Source organism: Salmo trutta, chromosome 37 (assembly GCF_901001165.1).
Source record: "Salmo trutta chromosome 37, fSalTru1.1, whole genome shotgun sequence".
Taxonomy (NCBI): domain Eukaryota; kingdom Metazoa; phylum Chordata; class Actinopteri; order Salmoniformes; family Salmonidae; genus Salmo; species Salmo trutta.
In genome coordinates, this window is record NC_042993.1 from 24555735 (window position 1) to 24579973 (window position 24239).

General features: G+C 40.3%; 1 protein-coding gene across 1 annotated transcript; it reads left to right on the forward strand.

Annotated features, from left to right (window-relative positions):
- The first annotated feature begins 6520 nt into the window (after positions 1-6520).
- LOC115176981 (transmembrane protein 106B) lies at positions 6521-14506 on the forward strand. The gene is made up of 8 exons (XM_029737410.1): positions 6521-6674; positions 9308-9524; positions 9812-9875; positions 10002-10161; positions 11322-11462; positions 11861-11910; positions 11998-12051; positions 12935-14506. Exons 2-8 carry the CDS (start codon positions 9320-9322, stop codon positions 13053-13055), a joined length of 795 nt encoding a protein of 264 aa, XP_029593270.1. The 5' UTR covers positions 6521-6674; positions 9308-9319; the 3' UTR covers positions 13056-14506.
- Positions 14507-24239: the final 9733 nt, after the last annotated feature.

The following is a 24239-nucleotide window of genomic DNA, read 5'->3' on the forward strand; positions in this document are numbered from 1 at the left end:
CCCAGTATCTACTTTCACATTCATCTTCTGCACATCTACCATTCCAGTGTTTAATTGCTATATTGTAATTACTTTGCCACCATGGCCTATTTATTGCCTTAACTCCCTTATCTTACCTCATTTGCACTCACTGTGTCATTAAAACTCGTTTTTCAACCACTCCACAAATTTCTTGTTAACAAACTATAGTTTGGCATGTCGGTTAGGACATCTACTTTGTGCATGACACAAGTAATTTTCAAACAATTGTTTACAGACAGATTATTTCACTTATAATTCACTGTATCACAATTCTAGTGGGTCAGAAGTTTACATACACTAAGTTGACTGTGTCTTTAAACAGCTTGGAAAATTCCAGAAAATTATGTCATGGCGTTAGAAGCTTCTGATAGGCTAATTGACATTATTTGAGTCAATTGAAGGTGTACCTGTGGATGTATTTTAAGACCTATCTTCAAACTCAGTGCCTCTTTGCTTGACATCATGGGAAAATCAAAATAAATCAGCTATGACCTCAGAAAAATAATTATAGACCTCCACACGTCTGGTTCATCCTTGGGAGCAATTTCCAAATGCCTGAAGGTACCACGTTCATCTGTACAAACAATAGTACACAAGTATAAACACCATGGGACCACGCAGCCGTCATACCACTCAGGAAAGACACGTTTTCTGTCTCCTAGAGATGAACGTACTTTGGTGCGAAAAGTGCAAATCAATCCCAGAACAACAGCAAAGGACCTTGTGAAGTTGCTGGAGGAAACAGGTACAAAGTATCTATATCCACAGTAAAACGAATCCTATATTGACATAACCTGAAAGGCCGCTCAGCAAGGAAGAAGCCACTGCTCAAAAACCGCGGTAAAAAAGCCAGACTACGCTTTGCAACTGCACATGGGGACCAAGATTGTACTTTTTGGAGAAATGTCCTCTGGTCTGATGAAACAAAAATAAAACTGTTTGGCCATAATGACCATCATTATGTTTGGAAGAAAAAGGGGAGGCTTGCAAGCCAAAGAACACCATCCCAACCGTGAAGCACGGGGATGGCAGCATCATGTTGTAGGGGTGCTTTGCTGCAGGAGGGACTGGTGCCCTTCACAAAATAGATGGCATCATGAGGACGGGAAATTATGTGGATATATTGAAGCAAAATCAAGACATCAGTCAGGAAGTTAAAGCTTGGTCGCAAACAGGTCTTCCAAATGAACAATGACCCCAAGCATACTTCTAAAGTTGTGGCAAAATGGCTTAAGGACAACAAAGTCAAGCTATTGGAGTGGCCATCACAAAGCCCAGACCTCAATCCTATAGAAAATCTGTGGGCAGAACTGAAAAAGTGTGTGCGAGCAAGGAGGCCTACAAACCTGACTCAATTACACCAGCTCTGTCAGGAGGAATGGGCCAAAATTCACCCAACTTATTGTGGGAAGCTTGTGGAAGGCTAACCGAAACGTTTGACAGAAGTTAAACAATTTAAAGGCAATGTTACCAAATACTAATTGAGTGTATGTTAACTTCTGACCCACTGGGAATGTGATGAAAGAAATAAAACCTGAAATAAATCATTCTCTCTACTATTATTCTGACATTTCACATTCTTAAAATAAGGTGGTGATCCTAACTGACCTGAGACAGGGAATTTTTACTAGGATTAAATGTCAGGAATTGTGAAAAACAGAGTTTAAATATATTTTACTAAGGTGTATGTAAACTTCCGACTTCAACTGTATACACACCCCCTTGGCCATATACCACACTCCCTTGATTATCAATCAAGGCCAGCAAAGGCCTTTTCTGTAGAGATTAAAATGTACTCTGTAGTAATTTTCTCTCTGATAACTGATATAAAACATACTCTCACATGCCATTGTGAGAAAGCGTATTCACATTGCCCTCTAATAAGACTGCTTTACAGAATGAGCACACATTAACACCACAACTACTACCATCTGACTGTATTCTAAAATGGGGGCACCGATGAGAACAAAATCGTAGTTTAGAGTCACATACACCACAAATCCATGCATTCACACTGGCTTAAGGAATCCATAATTTTAAGATGTAATGTAATACAATTACTGCTACTAACTCTATGTTGCATATCTATGGCTATAACTGTCCAATGTGACTTTAAGTTCACAGTCACTATCACATGATCAAAACATCACCAAGAGTGCACCGTTCCGGTTCCAGGCACATTTGTCATAACCTCATTGCTTTCACAAAACAGACTCTGTCTTCCTGACACGCAAAAGACGCAGGGGACATTAACACAAATTATTCCTTCAGATGTGACATCAAAAGATAATTGTACCCTTCAATTATTTGGTCATTGAACCACTTGTTGTCATTGCTTAATATGTTATAATCCTCTTTAGTAAGTGGAGATGGAAGAGTTTTGGTTGTCTTTGGAATGAGAAGTTAAGACACAGGTGAGTCGTTCTTTGTGCATTTGTCAGAGCACAGATTACTTTTGTCTTTCTGAAGAAAATGTAGTACTTTGATACCAAATAGAACACAGCTTGCTTCAGGAATTCTTGGTCCTTCTCTAAGGTAAAGCCCACACTTGATTTTGATACTTGAGTGCAGATATATACCAGAGCTTGCCATGTAGTGTGTACGATTTCCCAAATGGGTAATTATCTGAAAATGCTTTAATTCTAGATAATTCAGAGAGGTGTATGTTATATACGCAGGATAGATTCAAGCTCTTGGGTAAACAGCTCTCTGCTGGCCTGTCTAACTTCACAAGTAATGTCTTTGGAACATGGATGACATTAAAGATTGACCGCTGAAAGTTGTTTGCAGTAGTACATGTTTTACAAATCTTGTTTTCTTGGGATGCTTGCAGTGAAAGGAATTCTTTGATGCCGCTTTCTGAAATATGCCCTAGTTGAACTGTTCATTTTTTACCCTGGCTATTCATGGCTCTCTTGCACTGATTGCAATTTTGAGAGCATAAACTGTGAATGTGGAGGAGATCATTGGCTAAGAAATGTGCAGGTAGCATTTCCTTCACAAAATATTCTATAATGTCACACATACTGCTGTTTTGAAGCCTCTGCTGAAGCAATGGTGCTGTAGTCTGTCCTGTTTTCACTGCATCCAACTGTGAAATGACTTTGCTGAATTGCTGATTTGGACACATACTGTTTGTTTTAAGTAATATTTTGTGACATTCTTTGAAAGCAGATGTTTTCTTCAGAAATATCACAGCAGGAAAGGCTTTACGCTGATTGGGGAAATAGTTATATGTTGGAATAACATCAATATCTGACTCACAGATACAGTGAGGGAAAAAAGTATTTGATCCCCTGCTGATTTTGTACGTTTGCCCACTGACAAAGAAATAATCAGTCTATAATTTTAATGGTAGGTTTATTTGAACAGTGAGAGACAGAATAACAACAAAAGAATCCTGAAAAATGGCATGTCAAAAATGTTATAAATTGATTTGCATTTTAATGAGGGAAATAAGTATTTGACCCCTCTGCAAAACATGACTTAGTACTTGGTGGCAAAACCCTTGTTGGCAATCACAGAGGTCAGACGTTTCTTGTAGTTGGCCAACATGTTTGTACACATCTCATTAGGGATTTTGTCCCACTCCTCTTTGCAGATCTTCTCCAAGTCATTAAGGTTTCGAGGCTGACGTTTGGCAACTCGAACCTTCAGCTCCCTCCACAGATTTTCTATGGGATTAAGGTCTGGAGACTGGCTAGGCCACTCCAGGACCTTAATGTGCTTCTTCTTGAGCCACTCCTTTGTTGCCTTGGCCGTGTGTTTTGGGTCATTGTCATGCTGGAATACCCATCCACGACCCATTTTCAATGCCCTGGCTGAGGGAAGGAGGTTCTCACCCAAGATTTGACGGTACATGGACCCGTCCATCGTCCCTTTGATGTGGTAAAGTTGTCCTGTCCCCTTAGCAGAAAAACACCCCCAAAGCATAATGTTTCCACCTCCATGTTTAATGGTGGGGATTGTGTTCTTGGGGTCATAGGCAGCATTCCTCCTCCTCCAAACACGGCGAGTTGAGTTGATGCCAAAGAGCTCCATTTTGGTCTCATCTGACCACAACACTTTCACCCAGTTGTCCTCTGAATCATTCAGATGTTCATTGGCAAACTTCAGATGGGCAGACCCCTCAGACCCCTGCTATATGTGCTTTCTTGAGCAGGGGGACTTTGCGGGCGCTGCAGGATTTCAGTCCTTCACGGCATAGTGTGTTACCAATTGTTTTCTTGGTGACTATGGTCCCAGCTGCCTTGAGATCATTGACAAGATCCTCCCGTGTAGTTCTGGGCTGATTCCTCACTGTTCTCATGATCATTGCAACTCCACGAGGTGAGATCTAGCATGGAGCCCCAGGCCCGAGGGAGATTGACAGTTCTTTTGTTTCTTCCATTTGCGAATAATCACACCAACTGTTGTCACCTTCTCACCAAGCTGCTTGGCGATGGTCTTGTAGCCCATTCCAGCCTTGTGTAGGTCTCCAATCTTGTCCCTGACATCCTTGGAGAGCTCTTTGGTCTTGGCCATGGTGGAGAGTTTGGAATCTGATTGATTGATTCTGTGGACAGGTGTCTTTTATACAGTTAACTGAGATTAGGAGCACTCCCTTTAAGAGTGTGCTCCTAATCTCAGCTCGTTACCTGTATAAAAGACACCTGGGAGCCAGAAATCTTTCTGATTGAGAGGGGGTCAAATACTTATTTCCCTCATTAAAATGCAAATTAATTTATAACATTTTTGACATTTGTTTGTGGTTATTCTTTCTCTCACTGTTCAAATAAACCTACCATTAAAATGATAGACTGATAATTTCTTTGTCAGTGGGCAAACATACAAAATAAGCAGGGGATCAAATACTTTTTCCCTCACTGTATGTACTTGCTCAGAGATTCTGTAAGAGCCCTCAATAAATAATTCATAAAAATATATATAACTCCTGCTGTGTCCTGAATGTTTGTAGATTCTATAGAGATAATCTTAAAAGAGTCAAATATAAAATGTGCCTTGTAACGGCTGTCGTTATGTGAAGAGGACCAAGGCGCAGCGGGTTGCATGTTCATCATATATATTTATTAAATAAATGTGAACACTAGAAAACAAAGAACGACAGTTTCACAGGCTATACTTACAACAGCAGTGCGAAATGCAACTACCCACAATTAACAAACAAAACACATCCCTATATATATAGGACTCTCAATCAGAGGCAACAGAAAACACCTGCCTCCAATTGAGAGTCCAACACCCAATACTAAGACATAGAAATACAAAGAACTAGAATGAACATAGAAATACAAAAACATAGAACATAACCCAAAACCCGGAAATAATAAATCAAACACCCTTCTAAACAATCCACCACCCCGAACCACATAAAACAAATACCCTCTGCCACGTCCTGACCAAACTACAATAACAAATAACCCCTATACTGGTCAGGACGTGACACTTGTAGTGTCCTTTTTTGGCATTTCCCCTGAATGACAGATTACTGAGCTCAATACGTAGGTCAACCTCTCATTGCCAACTGCTGAAAGATCAATAAAGCAAGATGAGGATACAAGGTTTCACATTACAGTGGTGACTTTTGACTTTACATGAGAAACATAAAGTACAAGAATATCTGGAGCGCTGGTCCAAATAGTTTGTCTACTGAGTACGGCTGCACATTTACTGCATGTGCGTGATGCTTCTCCCTTTGCAATCATTTGCTTGAAAATAATATCAATCGTGCCTTTTATGTTTGGAAGTGAAATGCTAAACATTGAAGTTTCTAATAAGGAGAGATGGGCTGTGATCCATGAATCAGTTCAAAACCAAAGTCCAAGAAGCCAACCTTTGGATTGATTGTGACCAATGTGGGTTTAACAAAATTGTTGGAAGGCTATGCATAATTGTGGTGATAGAAACCTTTAGCAACATGATTTTACTTGGATACTACCTAAAAAATAGTTTTATTTGTCAGGCCAAGCCATTGAGCTGCTGCATTAACCATTAGGTTAATCTAGGTTGTTAACAGGTATGCCAGTCCATTATTGTTTACATTGTGCCTTTGTCTTTGTTTACATTTTATTTCACACTGGAAGCAAACAAGGCAATTTTCTCTCTACAAGCAAATATGTATGCCATGTACAGTCTATGACAGTGTATTGCATTGGGGGCTATGGAGGGGGTGAAGAACAAAGTGCTGCTAGATATGTATGACACTGTCCCCCTCCAAAACGAACCATACTTGGTAAGTAGAGACCCTACTGAGTATTTTTCACCACACTTTAGCTGAGACAGGTAGAAACGTTCTCTTTACGACCCAATATTCTCAACATACTAGTGTCAACATTGTATTTTCATTATTGGTCTTAGAAAATATATTTTTTACATTTGTTTTCAGAAATGACATCGCAATTTCTTGTTGGCACAATAAAAGTGTCCATTGATTAAAATTCAATATAATTTGAATGAGTTATACACCTTGACATTTTTTGAAATGCGGTCTTTTATTTTGAAGGTTTCCTACTTTGCCATACGAACGTGACGTCATCGTCTGAGCCGCTGGCAAAATACTAGTGCGTGTATTAATGTCAGTACTATATTGACATAAACAGCGGCTGTTCGTGACCAAGCATATGTAAAGCAATTCTGCGTGAATATACGCAAAGGTAAGCAGATGAATCCAATATCGAATGTTGCCATTTTGATCATATCCGTCGTGCGTGTGGAATACCGCACAGTGGTGCTTTGATGTTGTCAGAGGATCCGGGCAACATTTTGCAAGATGGAAACATTTTATCCATGCCAATGCCCTATGCAAGTATTCTACACAATGATTCACATCAATAACTTGACACCAAATAAAAATACAACAGAATATCGGAGCAAATACGCAACAATGTATTCGGGAGTTTTGGATTAAAATGGCAGGCGGGCGAAAGAGTTTCTCTGGAAGTAACATCGTGTACCATGTAGCATAATGGTCGTCTGCACAGTATCTCGACCATAGGCGCACAATGTATAGCAGGAGCAGAAGACACGGTGCGATGTGTTTTGCTGGCTAGGCTACATATATTTGGTCCAGACCAAACTTTGGTCAGAACAAGTGTCTTTAAAAAATATTTTAATTTTTATTAAGAAATATCAACAAACAAAAGAGGAATAGTTACATGCAAACAAGCATACATACTATTTACATTGCCAGGAATCCTAAACAAACAAATCATATTCATTAATAATACAAGTTTTAATTGTCTTTTTGTTTTTCATTTTAGTTAATGTAGTGCCATATTGTTTAAATTCATTTATAAAGTGGAAAAAGTTAGGTTTTGAATTAGACCATTTGCATTTGTGAATATGAAATGTACCTAGTATTATTAGCAGTTGAAATAAATATACTACAACTTTATCTATGTCAGAATTTCTGAAATAAATAATTATATCAAAACCATTAAATAGTACAACTGGTCCTATTTTGTTTTGTAACAAAATTCTGTATGTCAATCCCAAAAAAATTCTACTATAAATACAGACAAAAACAAATGCAAAATGGTCTCCTTCTCCATTCCACAGAAATCACATTTATAGTCAATATTCAGCTTGAATCTTTCCAAAACATGTTTCACAGGATAAATTCCATGTAACATTTTAAATGAAACTTCCTTTACCTTGTTACTGATACAATATTTGTTAGCAATTTTCCATGCTTTCCCCCATTGTATATCACCATAGATATTTGACCAAAAGAATCTTGCTGAGGGAATTGTAGTAGCACAAACAATATTCCTAATCTGTTTATTACTACATTTATCTTTGATGTTAATATTATCAATGAATATATTTTCATGTAAATCTATGTTACTTACATCAACCACAGAGGAATTTAAAAGAGATACAACCCCCCTTGGAATCGTATCTAAAACAATTGCATATTCTTTCGGGGTTATTGGAATTTTAAACTTATCAAGAAATTCCCCATATGAGAGTAGATATCCATCCTCATTCAGTAACTGACCAACCAAAATAATTGTATTCTCAAACCAGTTATGAAAAAAAAGAGACCTTATTTTTAAATCGTATATGTTTGTTGTTCCATAGAAAATGTCTGAGGGGAAAAATTGTGTTTATACGCTAACATCCAAGCTAAAATTTCCTGCTTATGGAATTTGGCCAATTTTACTGGGATTTTATCAACATCAAAATTACATTGAAGCAAAAATTCTAAACCACCAACAGAGTCAAATAAATACTTAGGGAAGACATTCCAAATACTCTTCTGGTTCTTAATATACTTCAGAATCCAATTTATTTTAAAAGTATTATTTAGAGTATTGAAATCTAAAACCTCAAAACCTCCTTGTTCTTGGGTATTAGTGAGAATATCTTTCCGTAGATAGTGAGGCTTTTTCCTCCAAATGAAATTATAAAGAATCTTATCTAAGCCCTTTACCATTTTAGGGGATAATTCAAGTGATAACGAGACATAAACCGATCTGGATAACCCTTCAGCTTTGGACAATAAAACCCGACCGTATAACGAAATATCTCTCATCAACCAGAGGTTCAATTTCTTCTTTGTTTTCTCAATAATGGTGTTAAAGTTTAATTCAGTCCTTTGTTTTTCATCCTTGCATATAACAATTCCAAGATAAGTAACCTTATCTTTAATTGGGATACCATATACTTCCTGTAAAACACAGTCCTTGAGTGGAAATAAGACTGACTTTTTGATATACCTTTTCAAACCCGAAACTAAGTTAAAGTCTTCAATACAGGAAACTGCTTTAGAAACCTCATTCCTGTCTCTCAAAAATATGGTGCTATCAGCCAGTTGACATAGTTTAAATTCATTGCCAAGTGATGAAACACCTTGAAAATTCCCTTTCTTGATATGAAGAGCCATGCTTTGAGTAACCAATACAAATACAAATGGACTAATTGAGCAGCCCTGCCTAATGCCTCAGCCAGAAGTATCTTTTGTTTGACAGTAATTGTTTCAAACACGCATGAATTACATATATGGTACACACTTGATAAGAGCTTTTGGGGAGTTGGTGTAAACTGGTCTAAACAAAACAAAATAATCCATGCAAAAATGAAATAGGAGAATGGTATCCTTTATACAATATAAAATGGCTTTAAAACCTGTCATGATAGGCAGGTACATTGTTATAGTACAGAAGTAGTATAAAACAATGTGTAAACTGACCATAACTACCATGTAAATATCAAATGAATATGTGGCATGAGTTTTCACTACCAACCACACCTACTTATTAGATCTTACATGTTTTATTCACAGAAAGCTCTAGTGATGGGGAAGTCACACTCCCACTTGTCGAAGGGGAAAGACGACCGTGGCAGTCAGAGTGGCCTGACGACTGGTCCAGAGTACATAGATACACAGGGTGAAGAGGATGGAAAGAATGGAGATGTCTCTCAGTTCCCCTATGTGGAATTTACTGGCAGAGACAGTGTCACATGCCCCACATGCCAGGGCACTGGCAGAATACCACGGGGTAAGTGGATAAACACGAAACAAATACATTCCTACACAGTAATAAACATGAACCCTCACTCACTGACATAATGCACACCTACATCTGTAGTTAAACTGTCCCTCATGAGCTGCTAATAATTTTGCCTAATTTGCATTTTGACTTGATATTCAAACAAGAATGCAAAACCAGAAACTAGGCTTCCTAGAAACACTGACTTCCAACATGAATTGAAAATGGAAAAGACATAAGTTGAACCAATATCAGTTTCCTCTGTAAATGGCTTTGTCATCACATCTGTAATGCAGGCCAAGAGAACCAGCTTGTGGCTCTGATTCCATACAGTGACCAGAGGCTTCAGCCAAGGAGAACGTAAGTCTCATCTCACTCAGCCAGACGTCTCTTTATTGAAAGATGTGCAATTGATTCAACTGTGGTTGACTGTGGTCTATATCCAACTTCTCTCTTTTAATGGCGCTTCCTCCCTTTTTCTTGCAGAAAGCTTTATGTCACTGTGTCCGTGTCTCTTTGCCTTCTGCTGTCTGGCCTGGCTGTGTTTTTCCTGTTCCCTCGTTCTATCGACGTCTCCTATGTGGGCGTGAAGTCTGCATTCGTCTCCTATGACCAGGACCAACGGATTGTCTATCTCAATATCACGGTAAGATCCTCTCTCTGGTTTTAGTTGTCCTTCTTGTGTTTCCGTCTAAGGGTTGACATGGATTCAAATCAAATTGTATTTGTCATGTGCTTCGTAAACAAAGGGTGTAGACTAACAGTGAAATGCGTACTTACCGGCCGTTCCCAACAATGCAGAGAGAAAAATAATAAAACAACAATAACACAAGGAATAAATACACCATGAGTAACAATAACTTGGCTATATACACTGGGTACAAGCACCGAGTGAGTGTACAGAGGTATGAGGTAATTGAGGGAAATATGTACATATAGGTAGGGGTAAAGTGACTAGGCAACAGGATAGATAATAAACAGTAGCAGCAGCGTATGTGATGAATCAAAAGAGAGTCCTGGTAGTTTTTTGGTTAACAATGTAGCAGTCTTAAGGCTTGGGGGGTAGAAGCTGTTCAGGGTCCTGTTGGTTCCGGACTTGGTGCATCGGTACCGCCTGGACAATGTTAATTCCGTACTGATGTGGACACAGAGGAACTTGAAGCTCTCGACCCGCTCCACTACAGCCCTGTCAATATGGAGGGGGGTATGCTCGGCACTCCGTTTTCTGTAGTCCACAATCAGCTCCTTTGTCTTGCTGACGTTGAGGGAGAGGTTGTTGACCTGGCTCCACTCTGCCAGGTCACTGAGGAGGAGGTGATCAGGCTTACCACCGTTGTGTCGTTAGCAAACTTAATGATGGTGTTGGAGACGTGCGGTCACGCAGTCGTGGATGAACAGGGAGTACAGGAGGGAAATAAGCACGCAGCCCTGAGGGGCCCCGTGTTGAGGGTCAACGTGGTGGATGTGTTGTTGCCTACCCTCACCACCTGGGAAATGCTTCTTTTTTTTAACCTGGGGGCGGCCCGTCAGGAAGTCCAGGATCCAGTTACAAAGGGAGGTGTTCAGTCCCAGGGTCCTGAGCTTAGTGATGAGCTTGGAGGGCACTACGGTGTTGAACGCTGAGCTGTAGCCGATGAACAGTATTCTCGCATAGGTGTTCTTCTTGTCCAGGTGGGAGAGGGCAGTGTGGAGTGCAATAAAGATTGCGTCATCTGTGGATCTGTTGGGGCAGTATGCAAATTGGAGTGGGTCCAACGTAATGACACTCTTTCCAACAACTGTTGTGCCGTATGGCTTTTCTTCTAGAACACTCTGAACATCACCAATAACAACTACTACGCTGTATCCCTGACCAACATCACAGCCCAAGTGCAGTTCTCTAAGACGGTGATTGGGAAGGCCCGTATTAGCAATGTGACGACCATCATACCACTGGATATGCAGCAGGTGGGTCTTTACCATGTGTAGTTTAGAATAACATGCCTTGGTATAACGGCTTGTTCTAAACATATTATAGTGTATGAAGTGTGCATCAAAGTTGTACCTTCAACTGTCCTGAAGTGCTTTTCTATCCCTCAACACAGTAGCTCATTGTTCCACCCGCTTTACTGCAAAATCTAGCAACAAAATCAGGCAACGTTGATAATGAATTTTGTTGTTGTTGAATCCACTAGAACACCTGTCCCTGTTCTGAGGTCATCAGTAGAAGCAAGGATAGAATAAGGATGAGATTTTTGGACTGTTGCCCTCAAAAGTGACTCATTACTTAGTTAGTCAGCACTCAACCGCCCTGTTCAATATGGGAGATGGATAATGGCTGCATTACAACATATTGTTTATTTCAGATTGACTACACGGTTCCCACAGTCATTGCTGATGAGATGAGTTATATGTTGTAAGTATTTCACAACTTATTACATTTTATTGTGTGGTTGACAGTACAAATCGTGACATTTCTTTAATAAATGTTTTGTGTTTGCAGCGACTATTGCACCCTGAAGTCCATAAAGGTTCACAACATTGTGGTCATGATGCAGTAAGTATACAGTGCATTCGGAAAGTATTCAGACCCCTTCCCCTTTTCCACATTTTGTTACGTTACAGCCTTATTCTGAAATGTGTCCCCAAACATTTTTTGCTCATCAATCTACACACAATACCCCATAATAACAAAGTAAAAACAGGTTTTTAGAAATGTTCGGAAATGTATAAAAAGAAAAAAAAAGCTGAAAAACCTTATTTACATTAGTATTCAGACCCTTTGCTATGAGACGCAAAATTGAGCTCAGGTGCATCCTGTTTCCATTGATCATCCTTGAGATGTTTCTACAACTTGATTGGAGTCCACCTGTGGTAAAAACAATTAATTGGACATGATTTGGAAAGGCACACACTGGTCTATATAAGGTTCCACAGTTGACAGTGCATGTCAGAGCAAGAACCAAGCCATGAGGTCGAAGGAATTGTCCATAGAGCTCCAAGACAGGATTGTGTCGAGGCACAGATCTGGGAAGGATACCAAAACATTTCTGCAGCATTGACGTTCCGCAAGAACACAGTCGCCTCCATCATTCTTAATATATGATATTTCATTAGTATTAATTATATATATATATATATATATTTGCAGAAATGTTTAAAAGCCTGTTTGCTTTGTCATTATGGGGTATTTTGTGTAGATTGATGAGGGGATAAAAAGATTTAATACATTTTACTATAAAGCTGTAACGTAACAAAATTTGGAAAAAGTCAAGGGTCTGAACACTTTCTGAATGCATTGTACCTTTTCAAATATCTCTACTAATACATTGAGTTTACACATGTTGCTGTACCTACACTATTTATTTTGTCCAACCTCACACGCCCATGTGGGCAGCCATTTTGGGGAAACTGACTACTGTCTATTGACTGGTTTTCAGGGTGACTGTGACCACATCCTACTTTGGGCACTCGGAGCAGGTCTCCCAGGAGATGTACCAGTATGTGGACTGTGGGGGCAACACCACCTCACTGCATGGCCATGTGAAGATGTATCAGTAAGGCAGTAAAAACAAAGCCACAATGGAAGCACATCGATCTAAAGGTAGACGAAAGGGTTTTACGGAGTTCCTTTGGGCACACGTCTACTGTAGAAGGAGGAACCATGTCTCAGAGAAAGTGAAGTTAGCAAGGTGCCAATGTACAGTTTAATGAGGGTTTGATGATGTCACCGGTAGAAAATCTCTTGTGCAAATTCTTCCTAATAGAATGATCCAATCCAATGTGTACAGGCATTTGAGATAAAGATGCACTTTAGCTTTGTATGGGAAACGTAATCATTAGAAAGTATTTATACGGCAGAGTTGTTGATGTAATGTAACCTGTCCCACTAACCTTCCCAGACCACTAGGTACGGGACATGCGATACAAATAAAGTAATAGGACAGCATCCTTATTTGGATTATCAGCACCACTAATCACCCCAAACCACTTTTTGATGGCCTTTTTTCCCCATTCTTTTTTATACCGGCCATTTTGTTTTCTACAAGGATTGTTTTGTACGTAATAGTACTTCCTGATGTGTGTCGTTACTCTTACATTTTCATTGTAATGATAGTTAGATTTACATCTAATTCTGAGGTGACATATCATGTAGGGGTGAAGTTAGAGTAATTATGATGACTACGGACCTTAATTAGATTGCAACATTTAGGTATTTTAATGAGAGGAATCTTGTATTTTTATATCATTCAAATACAGTACCTATAACTATTAGATGTGTTGTTTATGATGTGAATTACTCTTTAATTGTAACCCTCTATGAATTGTTCGTTTTAATGGGAATGTTAGGAAAAAAAACACCTAACTTGGTTAGTAGACAATTACCTATTCGAAATATCATATTACATAAATACCCTCAATGGTGTTGTAAAATGTGGTTTTTATTTTATCTTAGAAAATTGATTTTAAGCGGTTATTTTGTCTTTACATTTTTTATTTTATGCCCTTTGCCCCTTTCAATTCGTCATAGTTGATCACTGACACTTGCCAGTAAGTTGTGATTTTTGAGTTTGTGTTTATTTCTGAGATTATTAAATGTCAGGATACTGTAAGTATCCATTTGTTATATTCCTTAAACATTTGTTATAGCTTTAAAGTATTTTGTGCATGTACAGAACACTGAACTGAGGACGATTAACATGCCCAATATAAAATATCAGATGCTTACGTTGTTTAAATGATCTGATATACTCTATGGAGGAATTACTCGGTGGAGGAACAATCACACCATATACTGTTGGATACGTCAAAGTACCATATTATGTCCCAAATCATCCAAGAAGAAAACTTTCATCAGTTTAAAGTCAGTTTTGAATCCTCACTGAGGTGTGTTGACTGTGTACTGCTGTGTAATTGTGGATACTGTCCATGTAAGCCACTGCCAGTCATACAGTACATGTAACAATGTTTTTTCTTTGCATGAAACTGAGAATAAAAGTGGTTGATTTTGAGGTTTTTGTTTGGTGCATTTATTGATAGTTTGTAGTTGGGGGAGAATTCAAAGGTTGGAGAAATGTGCAATACCAATCACTATCACAGGGTGGCGCCTAATTTAACTAAATTAACTTAGAAATTAGTAAGTGTTGGATGAAAGTATAGTTTCTGTAATGACCAATGACCATATGCACAGGTTTGCATAAAAACCTTACATTAATCAATATTCAAGACAAAGTAATTAACAACACAATGCATGCCATTCATGTGTAAAACACACCAAGTCCAATATTTAGCATCTTAAAAATTGCATGATGTTACTTTAAAGTCTCACAGAATAGACAGGCTTAGGTATGTTTGACAGGGTGCTCTAGTGAACAAATGTTACTTTTATTCTAAATGGACAGCATACAGCATGCGTTTGCTGTCATATAGTATTGTGTCAATGTGGTACTCTGTTCTACAAGATCCTAAACAGGTTTGTTTGCTGTATTGTAATGCATGTGTATTGTAATGCATCTACTAATCCTGTATGACCTTGGAATTTATTTGTAGTCTGTTCTGGATGTGTGTTACTTTGTTTGCTTCAAGATGCTCACCGGTGCTTCAGGTCTCCAGTGTGTACCGGTATGCTTACCTCACATCTGTTGCTGTCATTAAAATGGCAGTTGACTTCCTCTATCCACGATTCAGGTCAGGGACTTGGAGCGGTTCCTAATTAACCAGGGCCCAGTTTCCCAAAAGAATCTTAAAGCGATTGTTCACTCAAATTACAAAATTACACATTGGTTTCCTTACCCTGTAAGCAGTCTATGGAAAAGGTATGACAGCAATCCATGATTTGGTTTACTTTCCTTGGCACTGTTTCCACATGCTAATGTTCTAGCATTTGTGGCACAAATCCCATTCAAGTCAATGGACCAATATTAGCATTTTTCACGCACCATGTCCAAATCATCTGAAAGTATTTCAAATTGATTGTAAAGCTCAACAAAGTCAATTATAGATGTTTTGAACATGATGCGCAAAAAATGCTAATGTCGGTCCAATGACTTGAATGGGATTCGTGCCTCAATGGTTTCCCAAAACCCTTGTTACTAAAGTTTCACCTGAAAACACGTTATTTAGCGACTGCCTCAGACCACTCGTAGAACAGCTAAGTGAGTCGTTAGATGGTTTTTTTTGCCCTTCCGCGTCACTTTATACACAGAAGATCTCCACTAAACATACAATAAGGATGTTTATACACCTCTGTGACCACAAAGTTCAACAGAAATACAAAGTTGCCAATGGCTTTGCAATTGTTACAAACAAGCAAAGGATAAAAATATTCTTCAAATGAAAACCGAGATGACTGCATTAAAATGTAAAAACAGTATAGGCTTTATAGGACTATGTATTTCAATCATATTGAAATCAAGTTCATGTTCAATCAATTGAGTTCTATTTTGCTAATTGAAGGCTACTGTATTTTTTTACCTCAATATATCTCATGATGTGTAACAACATGTTAGCGTCTCGTAAGCTTAAGATCCATCCATATCGGGAAACCAGGCGCAGACACAGACAAAATGCAGTCACGTGCTGTGCTCACTGGCACCATTTATCACCACCAACTCTGTGGGAGACTGAGTTTTCCTGTATTCAGAGTGTATTGAAACTAATGGCCAAGATTCTGAACTATTTGTAATGCTGTGCAGGCTACTGTGCTTCCTCAGCATGATACAAGACATCTGGAAAATAAAGTAGACTGTGTGAGGATGTGAATCTGGTTTCAGACTTCTGGGTTAAGCAGCTCATGCAATGTTCACAAAATGGAGTTTTTGCGAAAATATGGTTGTTCTTCAGGGAGAAAAGGTACAAATGGTGAAAGTAACATGATGCTTTTACAGCTATTGAGGAAGTACATTAACCCAGGGATGTATGGATGCCAGTGTATGGGTTCATGTTTCAGGGATGTATGGATGCCAGTGCATGGGTTCATGTTTCAGGGATGTATGGATGCCAGTGTATGGATTCATGTTTCAGGGATGTATGGATGCCAGTGTATGGATTCACGTTTCAGGGATGTATGGATGCCAGTGTATGGATTAATGTTTCAGGGATGTATGGATGCCAGTGTATGGATTCACGTTTCAGGGATGTATGGATGCCAGTGTATGGATTCATGTTTCAGGGATGTATGGATGCCAGTGTATGGATTCACGTTTCAGGGATGTATGGATGCCAGTGTATGGATTCACGTTTCAGGGATGTAGCCTAGACAAACAACAAGTGTGTGAAATAATTATCTAAATTCAATTGTGTTTCTACAAACAACCCTAAATATCATAGCACACCAAGAAGGACATTTAGATATCAGTGTAAGGTAGACTTGGAAGTTAGAAATGGGAGCAGACTAGACTAGTTTGGTTGTGTAAATGTCATCTCCTCCCCCATAGATCATATGTACTTTCCCTTTTCCAGATGTAAGGAAATGACTTTTCCAGATACGCTGTCGATGGACTTCCATTACAGAGAAATCCAACAAAACATTTATGTTCTACCTCTAGCCTATTCTCCCTTCCATGATCAAATCAAATCAAATGTTATTTGTCACATGCGCCGGATACAACAGGTGTGGACCTTACAGTGTCGAGGTAATTGGTGTCGAGGTAATTGAGGTATTAAGTACATGTAGGTAGAGTTGTTAAAGTGACTATGTATAGATAACGGAGAGTAGTGGCAGCGTAGAATTGGGGGGGCATGCAAATAGTCTGGGTAGCCATTTGATTAGTTGTTCAAGAGTCTTATGGCTTGGGGGTAGAAGCTGTTTAGAAGCCTGTTGGACCTAGACTTGGCGCTCCGGTACAGCTTGCCGTGCGGTAGCAGAGAGAACAGTCTATGATTAGGGTGGCTGGAGTCTTTCACAATTTTTAGGGCGTTCCTCTGACACCGCCTGGTATAGAGGTCCTGGATGGCAGGAAGCTTGGCCCCGGTGATGTACTGGGCCGTGCGCACTACCCTCTGTAGTGCCTTGCGGTCGGAGGCCGAACAGTTGCCATACCAGGCCGTGATGCAGACCCGTCAGGATGCTCTCGATGGTACAGCTGTAAAACCTTTTGAGGATCTGAGGACCCATGCCAATTTATTTCAGTCTCCTGGGGGGGAATAGGTTATGTCGTGCCCTCTTCATGACTGTCTTGTTGTGCTTGGACCATGTTAGTTTGTTGGTGATGTGGACGCCAAGGAACTTGAAGCTCTCAACCTGCTCCACTACAACCCCGTTGATGAGAGTGGGTGTTGTTACCTACCCTTATCACCTGGGAGCGGCCTGTCAGGAAGTCCAGGATCCAGTTGCAGAGGGAGGTGTTTAGTCCCAGGGTACTTAGTTTAGTGATGAGCTCTGAGGGCACTATGGTGTTGAACGCTGAGCCGTAGTCAACGAATAGCATTCTCACATAGGTGTTCCTTTTGTCCAGATGGGAAAGGGCAGTGTGGAGTGCAATAGAGATTGCATCATCTGTGGATCTGTTGGGGCGGTATGCAAATTGGAGTGGGTCTAGGGTTTCTGGGATAATGGTGTTGATGTGAGCCATAAACAGCCTTTCAAAGCATTTCATGGCTACAGACGTGAGTTCTACGGGTCGGTAGTCATTTAGGCAGGTTACCTTAGTATTCTTGGTCACAGGGACTATGGTGGTCTGCTTGAAACATGTTGATATTACAGACTCAGACAGGGAGAGGTTGAAAATGTCAGTGAAGACACTTGCCAGTTGGTCAGCGCATGGAGTAATATAGTTACCTAGTACAACCTAAAAGAGGTCTTCGACTCTTTGAATAACCCTTTTTGGTTCCAGGTATAACCCTATTGCGTTCCATGTAGAACCCTTTTTCCAGAGGGTACTAAATGTAACCCAAAAGAGTTCTACCTGGAACCAAAAGGGTTCTCCTATGGGGAACCGATTTTTCTAAGAGTATACCTACCATTGTGAATTAGGTTTACTTCAAACTCAGCAGACTATACTTTACAGGCTATAGCCTACATTAGGCCTACATTCTGGCTAATAACTATCACATCATGCATAGAACGTAATAATGAAGCATTGATAACTTGTAAGCTTTTCTTTTATTTTTTATTTCACCTTTATTTAACCAGGTAGGCCAGTTGAGAACAAGATCTCATTTACAACTGCAACCTGGCCAAGATAAAGCAAAGCAGTGTGACACAAACAACAACACAGAGTTACATATGGAATAAACAAACATACAGTCAATAACACAATAGGAAAAAAAGTATATATACAGTGTGTGCAAATGAGGTAAGATAACGGAGGTAAGGCAATAAATAGGCCAAAAGTGGCGAAATAATTACAATTTAGCAATTAAACACTGGAGTGATAGATGTGCAGAAGATGAATGTGCAAGTAGAGATACTGGGGTGCAATGGAGCAAAAAATGTACAAAAATAACAGTATGGGGATGAGGTAGTTGGATGGGCTATTTACAGATGGGCTATGTACAGGTGCAGTGATCTGTGAGCTGCTCTGACAGCTGGTGCTTAAAGTTAGTGAGGGAGATATGAGTCTACAGCTTCAGTGATTTTTGCAATTCGTTACAGTCATTGGCAGCAGAGAACTGGAAGGAAAGGCGGCCAAATTGGAATTGGCTTTGGGGGTGACCAGTGAAATATACCTGCTGGAGCGCCTGCTACGGGTGGGTGCTGCTATGGTGACCAGTGAGCTGAGATAAGGTGAGGCTTTACCTAGCAAAGACGTATAGATTACCTGGAGCCAGTGGGTTTGGCGACGAGTATGAAGCGAGGGCCAGCCAACGAGAGCATACAGGTCGCAGTGGTGGGTAGTATATGGAGCTTTGGTGACAAAACTTCTATTGAAGTCTATCATGTGAACACGTTAGCCAGGTTGCAGTCTCTGTTCAGCTATTACATCAGAGATCAGAGGATTTGATCCTGATTTGATAACCCACACAGCTATCCAATCACAATGTTCACGCAAATTAGATTGCATTTTTTTAAACTTAATTCATACATTTGATTGGAAACATTATAACATTCAGCATTCTGACATAATCAATTTAATTGCAATCATAAACATAAACATTTGGCAAGGGGAGAACATAGCATTCCTGTTCAATGCTTTTTTACCACCAGCCAATGTATTCGCATCACACCAGAGAAGCTTCCCCACCACTTCCGCACCACTGTGAACACTGTAGCATATTTTATATCCAGCAAGCAAGAACAAGGTGCTTCTTTGTCGAATATATGTTTTAATTGCTCAAAATAGGTGACCAAGCTACATTAAGTGTACAAAACATTAGGAACATCTGCTCTATCCATGACATAGACTGACCCGGGTGAATCCAGGTGAAAGCTATGATCTCTTATTGATTTCACTTGTTAAATCCACTTCAATCAGTGTAGATGAAGGGGAGGAGACAGGTTAAAGAAGGATTTTTATGCCTTGAGACAATTGAGGCATGGATTGTGTATGTGTGCAATTCAGAGGGTGAATGGGCAAGACAAAAGATGTAAGTGCCTTTGAAAGGGGTATGATAATAGGTGCCAGGCCAACCGGTTTGAGTGTGTCAAGAACTGCAGCGCTGCTGGGTCAACAGTTTCCCGTGTTTATCAAGAATGGTCCACCACCCACCGAACATCCATCCATCCAACTTGACACAACTGTGGGGAGCATTGGAGTCAACATGGGCCAGCATCCCTGTGGAACGCTTTCAACATCTTGTACAGTTCATGCCCCGATGAATTGAGGCTGTTCTGAGGGCAAAAGGGGATGCAACTCAACATTAGGATGGTGTTCCTAATGTTTGGTACACTCAGTGTATTGGGACACACATTGGGCTAGACTACTGGTTCAAGAGTTATAAAAGGAATAGAGAGAGGATGGATGTAATAGAGGCCAGTGGAGATGCCAGCAGAGATGCATGAATTGCACAATAATATTTTGGTCTGACACACATTTTGTGCCAATGAACTGAAGTTGAACATCACCAAATGCGTCAGTTTAATTAAATGTGCAATAAAAAAGTATAATGCCTAGGCCTAATTAATTAAACCCTGGCTGTTTATGTAGGCAACTGACAGGAGTGTCAAGGAGTGGAATGTAAGCTGAAAAGACTGGTAACCAGACTATGAACACGTGACAAAGTAGCTATAAGTATTCAAATGTTTGTGTGAACTGGAAAAGGCCCACTGCTGGGTTTCTCTAACATCAAGGAAGTCCCTTGCTGACCTTTCACATTAGCTGGAAAAATCCCGACAGAGTTCAGAGACAGCTGTCAATAAATCACTTCAAAACAGTGAGTGACTTCTGTGCAATGGTAATTTCGGTTAACCCAGAACTAAAGTCTCAAGTAACTTGTCAGCTGCCCACCCACCAGAGATTAGTGCAATGGTAAATAAATGGTAAATGTTCAGGCTATCTCAATTCTCTAAATCGACAAGTCTTCCCTTTGAATGGCAGGCATTCCTCTCTGCAGAACGACTTAGCCCAGAGAGACGGAGAGGAAATTGAGGCCACCTTCAAACTCCCCAATTCTACCCTGTCCTCACCAATGTGAAGCTTGCCACAATAACTATTAGCCACAATAATGGATTTGCGAGTTGCCTTCAAAAGAAAAGTCCCATATTGAAAGTGAGGCAAATGGATACAAATAGTGGAACTATGCCATGTTTGGACTAGATAATGCTAAACAAGCATGGCCTGAGGTAATATAATAAAAACTAGTAAAAAAAATTCAATACATTTTAAAATAAATACCCCAAAAAATCATGAAATCCCACTGTGTTAGACTGCATAATTGCATTTGGGGCATACATACAGTATATGCACTGTACAGCGTTACCTATGGAGTGTGCACTGTCTGTGCACCCATGGAATGGGGTCTCAGCCTATTCAGTGACACCCACAGATTACAACTCGGTACAGTTTACATAAACATTAGCGTCAGAGCTCTTATTGTCATTGGTGATCAGTCCTTCTACCGTTGTGTCATCAGCAAACTTGATGATGGTGTTGGAGTCAAAAATATTAGCGTCTTATTGCAGGACTTTGACGGTGGCAAATTACCTCCTCAGTCAAACCATTGTGCGTATTGAACATTCATTCATATTGGACTGTACCGCCTTAACTGAATGTGGGTATCAGCCTACTCAGTGACACCCACAGATTACAACTGTAGAGTTTACACAAAAAGTATGTGAACCCTTTGGAATTACTTGGATTTCTGCATAAATTGGTCATAAAATGTCTTCTGATCTTCATCTAAGTCACAACAATAGACAAACACAGTGTGCTTAAACTAATAACATACAAATTATTGTATGTTTCTTGCCTATACTGAACACAACATTTAAACTTTCACAGTGTAGGCTGGAAAGAGTATGTGAACCCCTAGGCTAATGACTTCTCCAAAAGCTAATTCAAGTCAGGAGTCAGCTAACTTGAGTCCAATCAATGAGACGAAATTGGAGATGTTGGTTAGAGCTGCCCTGCCCTATAAAAAATACTCACAAAATTTGAGTTTGCTATTCACAAGAAGCATTGTCTGATGTGAACCATGCCTTGAACAAAATAGATCTAAAAAAAACTAAGATTAAGAATTGTTGACTTGCATAAAGCTGGAAATGGTTACAAAAGTATCTCTAAAAGCCTTGATGTCCACGGTAAGACAAATTGTCTATAAATGGGGAAAGTTCAGCACTGTTACTACTCTCCCTAGGAGTGGCTGTCCTTCAAAGATGACTGCAAGAGCACAGCGCAGAATGCTCAATGAGGTTAAGAAGAATCCTAGAGTGTCAGCTAAAGACTTACAGAAATCTCTGGAACATGCTAACATCTCTGTTGACGAGTCTACGATACGTAAAACACTAAACAACAATGGTGTTAATGAGAGGACATCACGGAAGAAGCCAATGCTGTCCAAAGAAAACATTGCTGCATGTCTGAAGTTCACAAAAGAACACCTGGATGTTCCACAGCGCTACAGGCAAAATATTCTGTGGACAGATGAAACTAAAGTTGTGTTGTTTGGAAGGAACACACAACACTATGTGTGGAGAAAAAAAGGCACAGCATACTGACATCAAAATTTCATCCCAACTGTAAAGTATGGTGGAGGGAGCATCATGATTTAGGTCTGCTTTGCTGCCTCAGGGCCTGGACAGCTTGCTATCATCGACAGAAAAATGAATTCCCAAGTTTATCAACACATTTTGCAGGAGAATGTAAGGCTATCTGTTGAAGCCAATTGAAGCTCAACAGAAGTTGGGTGATGCAACAGGACAATAACAAAAAACACAGAAGTAAATTGACAACAGAATGGCTTCAACAGAAGAAAATACACCTTCTGGAGTGGCCCAGTCAGAGTCCTGACCTCAACCCGATTGAGATGCTGTGGCATGACCTCAAGAGAGCGGTTCACACCAGACATCCCAAGAATATTGTTGAACTGATACAGTTTTGTAAAGAGGAATGGTCCAAAATTCCTCCTGACCATTGTACAGGTCTGATACGCAACCACAGAAAATGTTTGGTTGAGGTTATTGCTGCAAAAAGGAGGGTCAACCAGTTATTAAATCCAAGGGTTCACATACTTTGTTCACCCTGCACTGTGAATGTTTACACAGTGTGTTCAATAAAGACATGAAAACTTATAATTGGTTGTGTGTTATTAGTTTATGCAGACTGTGCTTGTCTATTGTTGTGACTTAGATGAAGATCAGATCCAATTTTATGACAAATGTATCCAGAAATCCAGGTAATTCTAAAGGATTCACATGCTTTTTCTTGCCACTGTATTTAGTAGTCTTGTTTAGCAGGCTTGGGGGTAGAAGCTTTTCAGGGTACTCCTCTCCACCCTCTCAGGGCTGGGTATCTCAGGTTCTGCACACTTTTTAATTGCATCCTACCTAGCAGGACGCTCCTACCAGGTGACGTGGAGAGGATCTGTGACTGCACCATGTACTCTCCCTACTGGTGTCCTCCAGGGCTCGGTTCTAGGCCCTCTCCTCTTCTCTCTATACACCAAGTCACTCAGCTCTGTCATGTCCTCACATGCTCTCTCCTATCATTTCTATGTGGATGACACAACTATCTTTCTCCTTCCCCCCTTCTGACACCCAGGTGGCGACACACATCTTTTTGTGCCTGGCAGATATCTCAGCTTGGATGTCGGCCCACCACCTCAAGCTCTTCCTCCAGGGGAAGGTCTGCCCGCTCCAAGACTTCTCCATCAGGGTTGACAACTGCACGGTGTCCCCCTCCTAGAGCTCAAAGAACCTTGGTGTGACCTAGGACAACAACACTTCTCTGCAAACATCAAAGCAGTGGCACACTCCTGCAGGATCATGCTCAACAACATCTGTAGAGTACGATCCTACCTCACACAGGAAGCGGCGCAGGTCCTAATCCAGGCACTTGTCGTCTCCCGTCTGGACTACAGCAACTTGCTGTTGGCTGGGGCCTCCGTTTTGCCATGAAACCTCTGCAACTTATCCAGAACATTGCAGCCCACCTGGTGTTCAACCTTCTCAAGTCCACCATGACACCTTGCTCCTCTGCACACCCCACTGGCTTCCATTTGAAGCTAGCATCCACTACAAGACCATGGTACTTGCCTACAGAGCAGCAAGAGGAACTACTCCTCCCTACCTTCAGGCTATGCTCAACTCCTACACCCCAACCAAGTACTCCGTTCTGTCACCTCTAGTCTCTTGGCCGTCTCACCCCT